The sequence below is a fragment of the Trachemys scripta genome, chromosome 2, assembly GCF_013100865.1.
Source record: "Trachemys scripta elegans isolate TJP31775 chromosome 2, CAS_Tse_1.0, whole genome shotgun sequence".
Classification (NCBI taxonomy): Eukaryota; Metazoa; Chordata; order Testudines; family Emydidae; genus Trachemys; species Trachemys scripta.
This window is the reverse complement of record NC_048299.1, coordinates 267,133,685-267,147,138: the sequence shown is the minus strand read 5'-3', so window position 1 is coordinate 267,147,138 and position 13,454 is coordinate 267,133,685. Positions and strand designations below refer to the sequence as shown.

At 39.1% G+C, this 13,454-nt stretch overlaps 1 protein-coding gene across 13 annotated transcripts in view; it reads right to left on the bottom strand.

Moving 5' to 3' along the window:
• Window positions 1-499: 499 nt before the first annotated feature.
• The window catches only part of PHF20L1 (PHD finger protein 20 like 1), an 81,936-nt gene continuing 68,981 nt past the window's right edge, over window positions 500-13,454 (bottom strand). For 10 of the 13 annotated variants that reach the window (XM_034763653.1, XM_034763640.1, XM_034763649.1 and 7 more), the window contains 3 exons: window positions 11,939-12,311; window positions 6,728-6,893; window positions 500-4,734 (listed from right to left, as the gene is read on the bottom strand). In XM_034763653.1, coding sequence (XP_034619544.1) covers window positions 4,592-4,734; window positions 6,728-6,893; window positions 11,939-12,311 — 682 coding nt within the window. In that variant the 3' untranslated portion in view covers window positions 500-4,591. The remainder of the gene's footprint in view (window positions 4,735-6,727; window positions 6,894-11,938; window positions 12,312-13,454) is intronic. The other 3 variants (XM_034763641.1, XM_034763651.1, XM_034763652.1) reach the window with 1 other exon arrangement.

Sequence of the window (13,454 nt, the reverse complement as noted above, 5' to 3'; positions counted from 1 at the left end):
TCCAGTGTTTTAAATCATTTCCCAGGTGACAACCAGGCAACAGAGCCTAACTCGACTGCACAAGGCTGAGGAGCGGCAGGGGCAAGCGGAGGGGAAACGGGTGTAAGCTAGAGGATGGACAGAGCACAGAAACAAGATAACAAGGGGACATGCAAATGATGAGCAAAAAGGGTCAAGCTGGGAAGTGGGGGAAAGTGGCAGAAGAGGCCGTATCCACTTGAAAATGCTCCCCTCTAAAATGTAAAACAGAACACAGGGACTGAGGCCTTGGCTACACTCAGAACTTCCCAGCGCTGTCGCGGCAGCGCTGTGAAGCGCGAGTGTAGTCGCGCCGCGAGAGCTCTCTCGCAGCACTGCAAGTACTCCACCTCTCTGAGGGGAATAGCTTGCAGCGCTGCGAGTGAGTGTGCAGCCTGCAGGCTCTGATTACACTGGCGCTTTACAGCGCTGTACTCTCTGCGCTCGGGGGTGGGGGGGGAAATTTCACACCCCTGAGGGCAGCAAGTTGCAGCGCTGTACAGCGCCAGTGTAGCCAAGGCCTGAGTCCCAACATTTGCTGTCTAGCAAATACCCGTGAAATCCATTTGCAAAGTCTCTCATCTTCCTTAGCGGCTGGTTCAGAGAGACTAACAGCCAACTACTATTAGTCGTTACGCTATCAGCTCAAGTGGCAGAAGTTTAAAGGCTCCAACACTGCTGAGTAGCCCTGGGTGTGTCACGGTATGGCTCTGTATGATGGAATTCCTTTTTGTTTTTTTCCCCCCGTTTGTTTTAAAAAACCTTAAATTAAGTTAAAAACTACATTAAAAGAACACTATAAAAGACGGCAAAGTCAAGCATCCTAAAGGTAGGAAATGGCAGAATTAAGCTTGTGTAACCTTAATTTGGCCCCTTTGTGCACATGCATTGTGATACAGTCTTTAGTTACGGCATCACCTACTATTTTTTCCTCAGCACTTCTGCCTTGTTCAGTGCACAGCGCAGATGGTGCGTTGGGAATGAATCAGTTGTGTAGTGAATGAGGCAGTTGTTTGTAAGATGCTTGCCTCATTTGTTGAGGAAGCTGGAAGGCATGTGGCGAATGAGGCAAAGGACTGCAAGATGGGAAAGGATAGTCTTATGATCAAGACAGTTCTGAGAACTGGAACCTATCCTTGCTTCTGCCGCAGAGTTCCTATGTCACTGCAACCAAAATTCACAGGTGGCCACTAATTGGGTTTCTAGGTGCCCACCAGGAAACATCTGGGGGCCTATAATAATAATATATGGAGATATACCTATCTCATAGAACTGGAAGGAACCCTGAAAGGTCACCGAGTCCAGCCCCCTGCCTTCACTAGCAGGAACAAGTACTGATTTTTGCCCCAGATCCTTAAGTGGCCCCCTCAAGGACTGAACTCAACCCTGGGTTTAGCAGGCCAATGCTCAAACCACTGAGCACTTACAACCATAACTCAAGTCAGTGCATGCACTGACCATATAAAGTGCTATAAAAATGCTCTGAAAAAAATCAGGCTCCAAATGTTTCACAAGTTGGGCGCCTGACAATTTTAGCCTTAATCTCTCTACTACTCAGTTTCACATCTTTAAAGTGGGGTTGATGATACCAAGTTACCTTAAAGTTTGTGAAGCATTCTGACACGACAGCGATGTGTGTCATAGAAAAGCTCATGAAGAAATGAATAATTTTGTAGACAGTGCAGGGTTTAAATGGTATGTGGTAAATATTATGCATTTGGCTACCAAATGAACGAGGATAAACAGAAATATTGAAAAGTTACTCATTCAGGGGCACTACCTATCTGTGCATTGAAAGAGGCAGGGTTCCGTGTGGTTAAAAAAAAGTGACACCTTGCAAGTTAAAAGACTAACACAATGCATATGGCAGAAGAAGGCTGAATTGCATAGGCAACCTTAATTCAGACATTGCCTAACTTTTGATTACTTAACTTTGAAACCATACAATACTTGACAGTTTTTTATATGTAATATATATTTAAAAGTATAGGCCCTGGCTACATCAGTGACCACCTCCTAGCACCTGCATCTGAGACCACCTCCGGGTCCGCCGCTCATACAACATCCACCTTTTAGGGATAATATTCTCACATCTCATTATAACTTTGCTGTGATGGGCCCAAAGCATGGAACCTCCTTCCCACAACTTTAAATCTCAGTCCATCTCTCTGTTCAATACATTTACAGTTATATGGTATCACAAACATGCATACACACATTGTATAACATAGCACCAGTATGTACTGTATATATTATGTAAATACTATATACTTCATTTCAAATTGTGTATTAATATTTACATTTATTCTGTACAGTACACACAGTACCACATTTAAGGATATGCAGCAAGTGAATAATATACAACAGTATCTTGCATATCCAAAGAGCAAGTAGATCACTTTCAACAGCTGTTAATACTGTGAAATGTGTCTTAAGTAGTCATTTAAGCATCAAATTATACTGTATAAAACATAAGGGTATTTTGTTAAACATAATAGTGGTTGCCATAAAAAATAGTCAACATTTCTTGACAGATTCCTCAGTTACTGTATTTCCTCTTTAAATTATGGAGGTGTCAATCCCTGCTATATAATTAAGATTGAGTTGCGTTTTGGAATTAAGACAGAGCTGTAATATCTCTGATACAATGGTGTGGTAACTGCTGTTGAAGAGACCTTTTAAATAGGTATCATTCTAGAACTGATGTTGACACATTTGCTTTAGAGTTAAAATATTAATAGCATTAACTTACTTCAGACATGACAGAAAAATTAGAGACTTTAGTGGAGGCATTTTTCAATAAGCACCCGGGCATGCTACTTTCTCTCTCAATAATGGTTTTATGATGAAAGTTCAAAACACTAGTTTCAACATCTTTTGTACACAATCCATCTTTGGCACATTTTTCGACTGTCTGAATCCTCAACAGGCATTCAAAAAATTCGAGTTTTTTATGGTCTGTACATTATTTTAATCACTTTTTTACATTTCTGTATAGGACAGGAAGAAAAGTGGAAAATGTAGAGTATGCAGAATAGTTTTAATAAACAGTTTTACATACAGTACCTTACATATAGAACAGTGTGTTTGCAAATTTAAATAATTTTTGAATGTACAGTGGCTTGTACTCTTATCAAAAGGTAAATTCAAGTTTACTGTCTATCGGTTCTAAAATGCATTTATACAGAAAACTAGAACTGATAAACAGTTGTGAGGCATAAAATGTTCAAGTATCTTATGTCATCAATTAAATAGCCTCCTTTTAACAGTCATATTTTACAAATTCCAAAACCTGTACATACATTATTTTCAATTTTATAAACTGCTTGTTAAAAGGTAACATTTCATGTTAACCACCAGTTCTTATAGTTTATAGTAATAAAACTAGACATGTGTAGATATAAATATCTATATAGTACGTACATATGAATGTGTGTGTATATACACTTATACCTACACATACATATGTAGCACTGGGTGCAGTGACAACTTACATGAGCACAGGCAAAGAGAAGGTCCTGAGCTCAAAATCCAGCAAGAGCTAACAGAGCAACTAGGTTGCCTTTGGTTTCATGATGTTTTACTCACGTATGACTGAAGCTAAAAGTTTTATAAAAACATCTTAGATAATGTATCTTTGCGATATTCAATCTAGTGGTTTAGTAATTCACAGCCACAAACAAGCAATTTTTCTGCTCTTGTCATTCCTCATCCCAGATGAGGTTGGTAAAGATTCAGAGGGCTAACACCAAGCTGACAAAAATGTACTTTGAATCCTGAATACTGCAATAGAACGTAAAAAAATATAAACTAGATACAATTTTGGATGGATTGCTGGCACCAGGTAGAACTTTTGAAAAAAAACTCTTCAGGTATTTCACTATCTTCAAACTGTCATCCCAGTGGTTTTAGTATTATTTGGCACATCTGACCACTGTTTGCCACTTACGTTTTTAAAAGAGCCTAAGGGTGCTGTAATGAGGATTTCCATTAAAAAAAAATATTTATAAGGAGACCACCACATACTGTTTCTTTCAAAAGTGAGGCAAATGTTTTCATTTTCCTGAATAACACTAATTAGACAAGAAATAGTTCCTGGGCTGCAAAAGATCAGTTACCTGCCTAAAACTTTGGGGGTGGACCAACTGTAGAGAGGCTATGGATCTCTCTGTGTCTGTATTTTCATTAGCAATGGGAGAAAAAAAAAATTATGGATGTATGTTTTTCCCACTGACTTTGGCTCTTTCTGCTACGGACTATAAAATTATAGTATTTTCCATTACAGAGATTTCTTGAACCTTCTTGTATGACCTGAAGGAGAAATTCTGCCATTTCAATGTTCCTCAATATGTGACATATTGTAATTTGCATCTTGAACATAGCGTATTTAGCTTTTCAGTGTCAATTTCCTTAATCTAGATTTCCTTTCCTTTCTCCAAAGCGTCAGGCTAAAAATGTAATCGGCACAGAACCAGACAAATATCCAGCTTTTTGCTGTCCTCCTGCCAGTCTTGTGGCTAATAAGAAAATTCACTGTAGAGAGCCTATTTTTATTCCTTTATTCTTCCTTTTGTCATACAGAGCACAGCGTGGCTATTTGTTGTACTTTCCCCATGTCAATTAAGAGCTGTTTGATACGTCGCTTGAGTTGAGGCAGTCTTGCAAGAGGATCTGGAGGTTCCAGCTCTCCAGTGAAGTCAAGCCAGCTTTCTAAAACTACATCGAGAAAAATGTAAAGAAGAGTTTGATTAGAAAGGGATCTTCGGAAAAAGTGCTCAACCCTCCAAAGCTAGGTGTGTTGAAATGCTGTAAGGGCCATATCTTAGTGCCATTGAAGTCAGTAGCAAAATACTTGAGGACCTCAACCTGACTAGGATTTGGTCCTAACTTGTCAACCGAAATTTAAATGGCTATTGTGCCCCACCCATGGCTCCATGCAAACCAGATGTGAGACTGCCAATGATACACCTCAGAATATTTCATGGCCAAATTCGCTGCCCAGATGAAGAGCAGCCGATCATAAAAATTCAGAATACTTACACTATGTGTTGCGAGACGTTCTGTATTTGGGTTTTTAGGCTCATACCCTTTCCAAACCTACTTCTCCCGTATGCTATTGAACATGGACCAGCACCTATCCTTGTAAATGCTGCCAACTTGCCAAGCCTGAGGGCAGCAGGTAATTTGCATAAAATGGAGCATGCCTCTGCCATATGAATCATAAATATGAAGGTGCAACTTACAGACACTCAGATCATTATTTAAATTAAGATATATTTTCTGAAGAACCAAATAATTCAGTGCTCCATGGAAATTTTTATTCTTTTAAGCAGTTTAAAGTGGTCCCCCTTATTAATCCTTCCAATTGCCTTGATAGCTAAATTCCAGTAATATAAAGGTACGCTAGGCCAAATTAGCCAACAATGTGTTGATGATACACATACAAAGAAGAGACTCCAGCTCACTGTCTCAGTTGTCACGGTTCTGCGGTAGTAAAAACTCAACAGGAATAAAAGGCTGTGAAGACTCACTTCTGTCTCTAACTTTAACGTATCACTAAACAAAAACAGGGAGCAGGTGATATAATGTGGTTCCATTTTTAGACAGTCACTTTCAGAATGGAATCTCACTAACTTCTGAGTGAATTTCAGTGCTCATAAAAAAGAGGGATGGCAAGAGTCTAATCCCATTTTTCTAGAAACATGGTCAATGTACATGCAATCTGATCATAAATATTCCATCAGGGCTAACACTATTTTGTTTTAGGTAAGAAATAATTAAAGACACAATAACTACACTTTGTTCAAACTCTCTTCATTTGTAAAGAGAGACTCTACATGTGAAAACTAGGGCTGTCAAGCGATTAAAAAAATTACTAGCGATTAATCGCAGTTTTAATCGCACTGTTAAACAATAATAGAATACCATTTATTTAAAATTTGTGGATGTTTTCTATATTTTCAAATATAGCCTAGGGGCTCAGAGCTTCAGACTCTGCTGCCACGCCTGGAGCTCTGGGCTGGAGCTTCACCCTCCCACCCCGCCCAGAGGTATGCGATTAACACGTTAAAAAAATGAACACGTTAATTTTGTTTTCAGTTAATTGCAGGCGTTAATGGCAATTAATTTACAGCCGAATGCCTTCATTCTACTACAACACGTAGTTCTGCTGCATAATTGTTGTGCGAATTTGTTGTTATGAAGCCTGGTCTGCCGCCTTCATCCAGGCTATTACCAGTTAGTTTGTAAACCACAGCTGAAGATGAAGACTTCTTATCTCCTCCTCAGGTAACTGATGGATACTATTGCCCAAACAAATACTAGCAACTTCAGGAGATGCTGTGGATTAGTAGGCAGAGCATTGGAGCAGGAGCCTGCTACTTCATGGTCTCACTGTGTGGCCTTGGGCAAGCCATGTTGGCCCATGTTTTTGAATGACTGCTAATGCTGCATGCCTAGGCTTGACTCCAGACATTCTGAATACTCGTTACCTCAGTGGATGTTGCAAAGGCGCAATATCTCTGAAAATCAGACGCTGGGTGTCCGAGAACACCCAAAATTATAAATACCTTTGAAAATTTGAGCCTTAATCGCTATCTTAGTCATCTACATGACGGGGTAATGGGAGACTTATTGTTCTTCATTTAATGCTTTGAATGTTCAAAGCTCTACACAGATTAATGTCAATACTTTGTAACAATGTAATTACCATCAACTTCCTTTTCAATAAGATCCATTCTGCTGGTGACTTCATTCTGTACATTCTCTATGTGGGTCAGGAGATTTAGCTGCCATTGAAGATGTGAATCCACTTGTTCTTCTGATCCTTTTTTTTCATTACAGGCACACACCACATTCCCTTCAGCAGTGTTCTTCTCCATAGGACCAACAAAAATCAACAAAGTTAGCACTTAATAAATGCTTTATTCTCATTTTACCACTTGGATTCTGGTTTTGATTTCAATACTTGGTACAAATGCCCTGAATGATGGAGTTTTTAATTGTACCACTATTTCACAAAAACATAAACATGCATATTGGTATGCAGTTTTTAAGAACATTAGTGGGGAATAACTGCAATACAAATGTCAAACAAATGAGTACATCTAGCTTTCAGGATTACCACAGAGACAGATGAGTGTTAGCAGAAAACACAGGAAGTAGTGTTAAATTCACAAGATCTTGTACCCAGTTTAGTGCAATTGGAGTGCCCACGTCTCACCACTCTGCTACATAAACTTCTAACTCTTAATTCATGAAGTGCTGAATGCACCAGTGAGCCATTATCCAATTCAAGCAAGAGTCCAGGATTTTTTTGTGTTTGCTGTCCAATAGAGGATGAAGTGAAAATACAAAAATGGAATTATATCTAAAATCCCAAAGTTCGCCTGTTAAATTTATTTCAAAGTTCATAGCATATGGACAGATTTAAAACAAAAGTACATTCCTCCTTCAGACTACTGTCATCCTGTGTAACTTGCTAACACAGTTAGATCACATGGCTGGAGTATTAAAAGGGGCCAGATAATTGTATGACCAGTAACACGTGTAGTTATGAGAACTGAAAGCAAATCTAATGGCTTTCTTCCCATGTGTATTATTCCATAAGAAGTCAGGTATATTCCTGTGAAGCCTCAGGTAATAGCTAGGAACAAAGATAGGATACCCGATTTAACAGCTCAATGGGATGAGCTAGAAGAGAAATTCCCATAAATTTATATAAACAGTTGATTTTAATTGTAAAATCCTATAATCCCACATATACTGAAGCTGTCTGACTATTGGTGATTATTGCATTTCACAGACAGAAATTCAAAGACCGTGCTAGTTTGATAGTACACTTGTTAGTCACTTCAGTGCAGGCCAGCTGCCACAGAAAGGAGTGAATGGTATTATGTATATATTGATAGACCTGTTTGAGAAACCCACATTCTTGAGACTATTTTGCATCTGAAAAGTTTTTTCCTGCAAAAGTGGCCTGAAATGATTTATTTAACAAAAAAGTTCTCTGCTTGTTTTTCTTAAGCTTTAGAAATATGAATACCACCAAATCTGGACTTCCCAGCTTTTGCTGGGAGGATCTATGGGTGGGTCCTGGAGATGACATACTAGTATTAACACTTGCAAGGGGGACAAGCTACTTAAGTAAATGGACATTGTTGGCATAAGAACAAACGACATGTGAGATCAGGGAGGGCATTCTAGCAGTAAGGGGCAGCGCACAAGAAACATTGGTGGAGAAGGATACAAAAGAAACATGATGGAAATATGCAGGGCGGGACAGGACTTTGTAAAGGCTTAAGAGTCAGGAGTGAGGAAACCATGTCAGGGGCTGTTCATAAATGACAGAACATGTTTTGGTGAGACACGGTGGGTGAGGTAATATCTTTAATGGGACCAACTTCTGTTGGTCAAAGAGAGAAACTTTCAACCTACACAGAGATCTTCATTTTTTGGCAATTTTCAAGACCTCCTCCAGCCCCCTGTAACACTTTGTAACACTGAAACAAACCTGCAAAACTAAGGACCCATCCACCCTGAATGCGTTTTGTTATTTACAATCTATGATGTTTAAGGAGAAGCAGAACTAATAAAAAGGGACTCAAAATTGGATATCATCTGAGTGTATTGTGACAAAGTTCCTCCTCTATCTTGGTGGGTCCTGCGCTTATTGGCGGATTTTCTTGCCTCAGAGATTCACCATATGGGTTGGGGAACAGCCCAGAGCCCTTCCCCTCTGGAAGAACCCACAGTCCAGGTCAATTGGGAGGTTTGGGGGGAACCCGGGCCCACCCTCTACTCCGGGTTCCAGCCCAGGGCCCTGTGGACTGCAGCTGTCTATAGTGTCTCCTGTAACAGCTGCATGACAGCTACAACTCCCTGGGCTACTTCCCCATGGCCTCCTCCAAACACCTTACTTATTCTCACCACAGGACCTTCCTCCTGGTGTCTGTTAAGGCTTGTGCTCCTCAGTTCTCCAGCAGCACACCCTCTCACTCTCAGCTCCTTGTGCCTCTTGCTCCCAGCTCCTCAAACTCGCACCACAAACTGAAGTGAGCTCCTTTTAAAACCCAGGTGCCCTGATTAGCCTGCCTTAATTGATTCTAGCAGCTTCTTAATTGGCTCCAGGTGTCCTAATTAGCCTGTCTGCCTTAACTGGTTCTAGCAGGTTCCTGATTACTCTAGTGCAGCTCCTGCTCTGGTCACTCAGGGAACAGAAAACTACTCATCCATTGACCAGTATATTTGCCCTCTACCAGACTCCTGTACCCCACTCGTCTGGGTCTGTCACAGTATGAAAGAGAAGATTGGCAGTAGAACTGTGCATAGACTGGAGACGTGGAAACAAGAATCGGAAAGGCCAAAGGTTGCAATAGTTTAGGAGGGACATTGCCAAGGCATAGTCAAAGGTTCAAGGAAGAAAGGTGGAGAGGAGAGCTGTAGCAAATATAGCTGCTCTTGAATTAGTTCAAAACAGTTACAGATAATTCAAATCGTGCCTCAAGCCAACTTGAAAACAGCTGAAATCAAAATTAGGATAAATGCAAAATGGTTTACACAGGAAATAGGGATGTAAAATCTTAACCGTCTAACCAGTAAGCATTAGTCTTACCGTTACGAAACGGAGGAAGGTCAGGGGTTGATATGTGCCAACAAATAATTATGGAGTCCCAAATGAAAAGTACTCTATAGTGCTCGGAAAGTAGTGGAAAAGAAAGGAAAGGAAAGGAAAGGAAAGGAAAGGAAAGGAAAGGACTAGCTGACCCAACAGGTTCCCCTTCCTAATAAACAGTAAACAAAAGTCAGTGAAGTCATAGCTGAGATTCTCAAGGAAGCCTGAATTCTGCATAAATGGATATATGGATTGTTTTTTCAAGATATGACACTATTCAGCAATATTTCATATTGCTGAATGTGTCCTTACTGCACACATTCAATGTGTTAACTATATTATTTAATAAACAATTAACTCCAAACAAGGTGAACTGGAGTTCTTCATTAAAAAATATAGAACTTATGTGCCACCTTTAAAAACAAACAATCTATGTTTGTGACACCAGAGCACCAAGAGAAAAAAAAAAGTATCTGAATAATTTTTTTTAATGGGGGAGACAAGTGAGTGAGTCGAAGTGTTTTATTTATTTTCAAATACTTGGGTATCTCAAAAAGCTTAAGAGGTTTTTTTGTTTTGTTTTAAGAGAGTTTCTAGAGTAAAACCAGACACTTTCAGCCCTCCTGCTCAAAGCAATGGTATCAAGAAGTTACAAGCAACCGAAAACGGATTTAGAGATGTGGGTACGACCTTTACTATAGCATCACTAATATAAAGCTATAGAAAAATCAGCTCTGTATAGATTAGATGGGATTTACATTTCAAAGAACTCTGACTAAAACATTTGTTAGAAATCCTGACATGAGCAGAAACAAGCTTAGTTAATTGTTAACCTATATGACTGAATTCTGGGGGGAAGTTTGGTGTTAAAAGAAAAATATAGACCAACAGTAAATATAATTAGAAATCCAGGTTTTAAAAACTGTTAAGAGACCTAAGGACAACAGAGAGAAACTAACAATTTGCTCTTCAACCAATTCCTTCTGATACAAGAAAGAAAACAGGTTCTGCTTATACTCCTCATTTTAAATACAGGGAACCTCTCTCAAACCAGTCGAATCTTTCAAAATGGGGGGGAAAGAAAATAAAAAAAAGTGCAACCACAAACTTTCCTTGAATACAAGAAATCTAGATGTACTGGAACAACTTAGTTATATTAACAGAACAACCTTCCTATAAGCAGAAATCCACTGTAGCTGGGTTTACAAATTTGCAATTAATGAATTAAGAACATAAGAACGGCCATAGTGGGTCAGACCAAAAGTCGATCTAGCCCAGTATCATATCTTCCGACAGTGGCCAATGCCAGGTGCCCCAGATGGAATGAACAGAATAGGTAATCATCAAGTGATCCATCCTGTCGCCCATTCCCAGCTTCTGGCAAATAGAGGCGAGGGACACCATGCTGGCTAATAACCATTGATTGACCTATCCTCCATGAACTTATTTTGCTCTTTTTTGAACCCGGTTATAGTCTTGGCCTTCACAACAAACTCTGGCAAGGAGTTCCACAGGTTAACTGTGTGTTGTGTGAAAAAATACTTCCTTTTGTTTGTTTTAAACCTGCTGCCTATTAATTTTACTTGCTGACTCCTAGGTTATTGTGTTATGAGAAGCAGTAAATAACAAACACTTACTTACTTTCTTCACGTCAGTCATGATTTTATAGACCTCAATCATATCCCCCCTTAGTCATCTCTTTTCCAAGCTGAAAAGTTCCAGTCTTATTAATCTCTCCTCATACGGAAGCCGTTCCATACCACTAATAATTTTTGTTGCCCTTTTTTGAACCTTTTCCAATTTAAACGTATCTTTTTTGAGATGGGGCGACCACATCTGCCTGTAGTATTTAAGATGTGGGCATACCATGGATTTATATAGAGGCAATATGATATTTTCTGTCTTATTATCTATCCCTTTCTTAATGATTCCCAACATTCTGTTCGCCTTTTTGACAGCCGCTGCATATTGATTGGAAGTTTTTAGTGAAATATCCACAATGACTCCAAGTTCTTTCTTGAGTGGTAACAGCTAATTTAGACCCCATCATTTTATATGTATAGCTGGGATTATGTTTTCCAATGTGCATTACTTTGCATTTATCAGCACTGAACTGCAGCAATCTGAATCCAACCTACTTCACCATAACAAGTTTCACTACATTAAACTTCATTTTAAGTGGGTTGTCTGCCTACCAATAGAACACGCATCAGTTGATAATTCAGTAATGGGCATGCATTTCTAACTATTTTATGAGTTTGACCTTTTTTAAACTCTAAGTTTATACACATGAATGACGAGTTTTACCTGCTCACTCATGCCATCTTCTTTTAAAGAATATTGTGAACAGTTTTTATCATCTGAACAAAATTCCTGATCTTCCTCAAAACTACTCATATCTTCATCATCTGAGCTCACGGGGTCAGTAACTGATTTGCAGTCCTGACCAAAACTCTGTGGTTTCTGGTAACTGTGCTCGCTTGTAACATACGTTTCTTCCATCTTCTGCGGTAAACTAGGGGGTGGTTCTTTATGGCTTTGATTGTGACATGTCCTTTCAGATGGATTAACAGTATCTGGCAAAGTCACTATTTTCTTTTCTACCCCAAATGTCACTTGCTCTTGCTCTTTTCGCACCCCTGAGCAAGCCCAAAGATGAAGATCAGGATGATGTGTATTTCTGGAAAAAAGGGGAGAAGAAAAGTTAGTATAGAATAATCACTTTCAGCAATGAAATCTTTTAAAATTCTCATTTTGGCTGAACTGTATTTACATTAATAGGCAATTTTTTAGGGGAACATCATTGTCAAATGTTTCATCCCGCATTGTTGTGGACCTCTTAATTTTGGGTAAATCTATTATGCCCTGGTCATTTTTAATAAGTGTGTTATGATAAAACAAAAACGCTAATGCTACCGAAGTGTCCAATCCTGTCAGGTGCTGAGCACTATCAACTGCCATTGAAATGGAGGGTTTCCATCGCCTGGCACGACTGGACCAGTAAACTGTACAGTGGAAGTATAATTAGAAAATTATACAAAAGAGAATGTTAAACATTCAGGCCTTTGAAAAAATTACTATATCCCAAATTAGCCAATCACATAACGATTGTTCAGAGGCAAAGCACGGTCTACTAGCTAAAGTACAGCAATGGAGATCTGAGCTCTGTTCTGTACTGATTAACTGTTGGACATTGAGCAAGTAACAACCAATCTGTGACTCAGTTTCCCCTTCTGTAAAATTGGCATAGTAATTCCCAACTTCACACACATATTTAAGAGAATTAATGTAATACTATTTATTAAGGACTTTGAGATGATTAGATACAGGGGAATAGATTGCAGATGGCAGATTTAGGAGCGCAGAAGACTTCATTTCACTTTTAAACTGGATTTCACAGATATTATCACATGCAAATTTTGGATAAAAAATAGTCTTTAGTCTCTTCAAATATTTTTCCTTTGTCTCAGTATTCATCAACAACAGTCAATAATAGGAACACAAATTCACCTTCTAGTGTTTAATGGAGAAAACAATTACATTCCCACTTAGCAATAATTTTTTTTTTCCTCAGGCTTTGTCAAGAAGTGCAGACCCTGGATTCCTCCTCACTGAGCTGAGAGGAAGAAGAGGAACCCAGCTTCTGCCCTGTCACAGAGTGAGCTCCAGAATGCTTCATCATCTATCCAAACAATTCAAATTGTGCCATGACATTTTCAAGAATACACTGCCTAAATGTGTGCGGATATACATCTGCTTGGTCTTTAATATAAAAGTTAAAATGAAAATTATCTTGACATACACACTGAGCTCTCACTTCCTC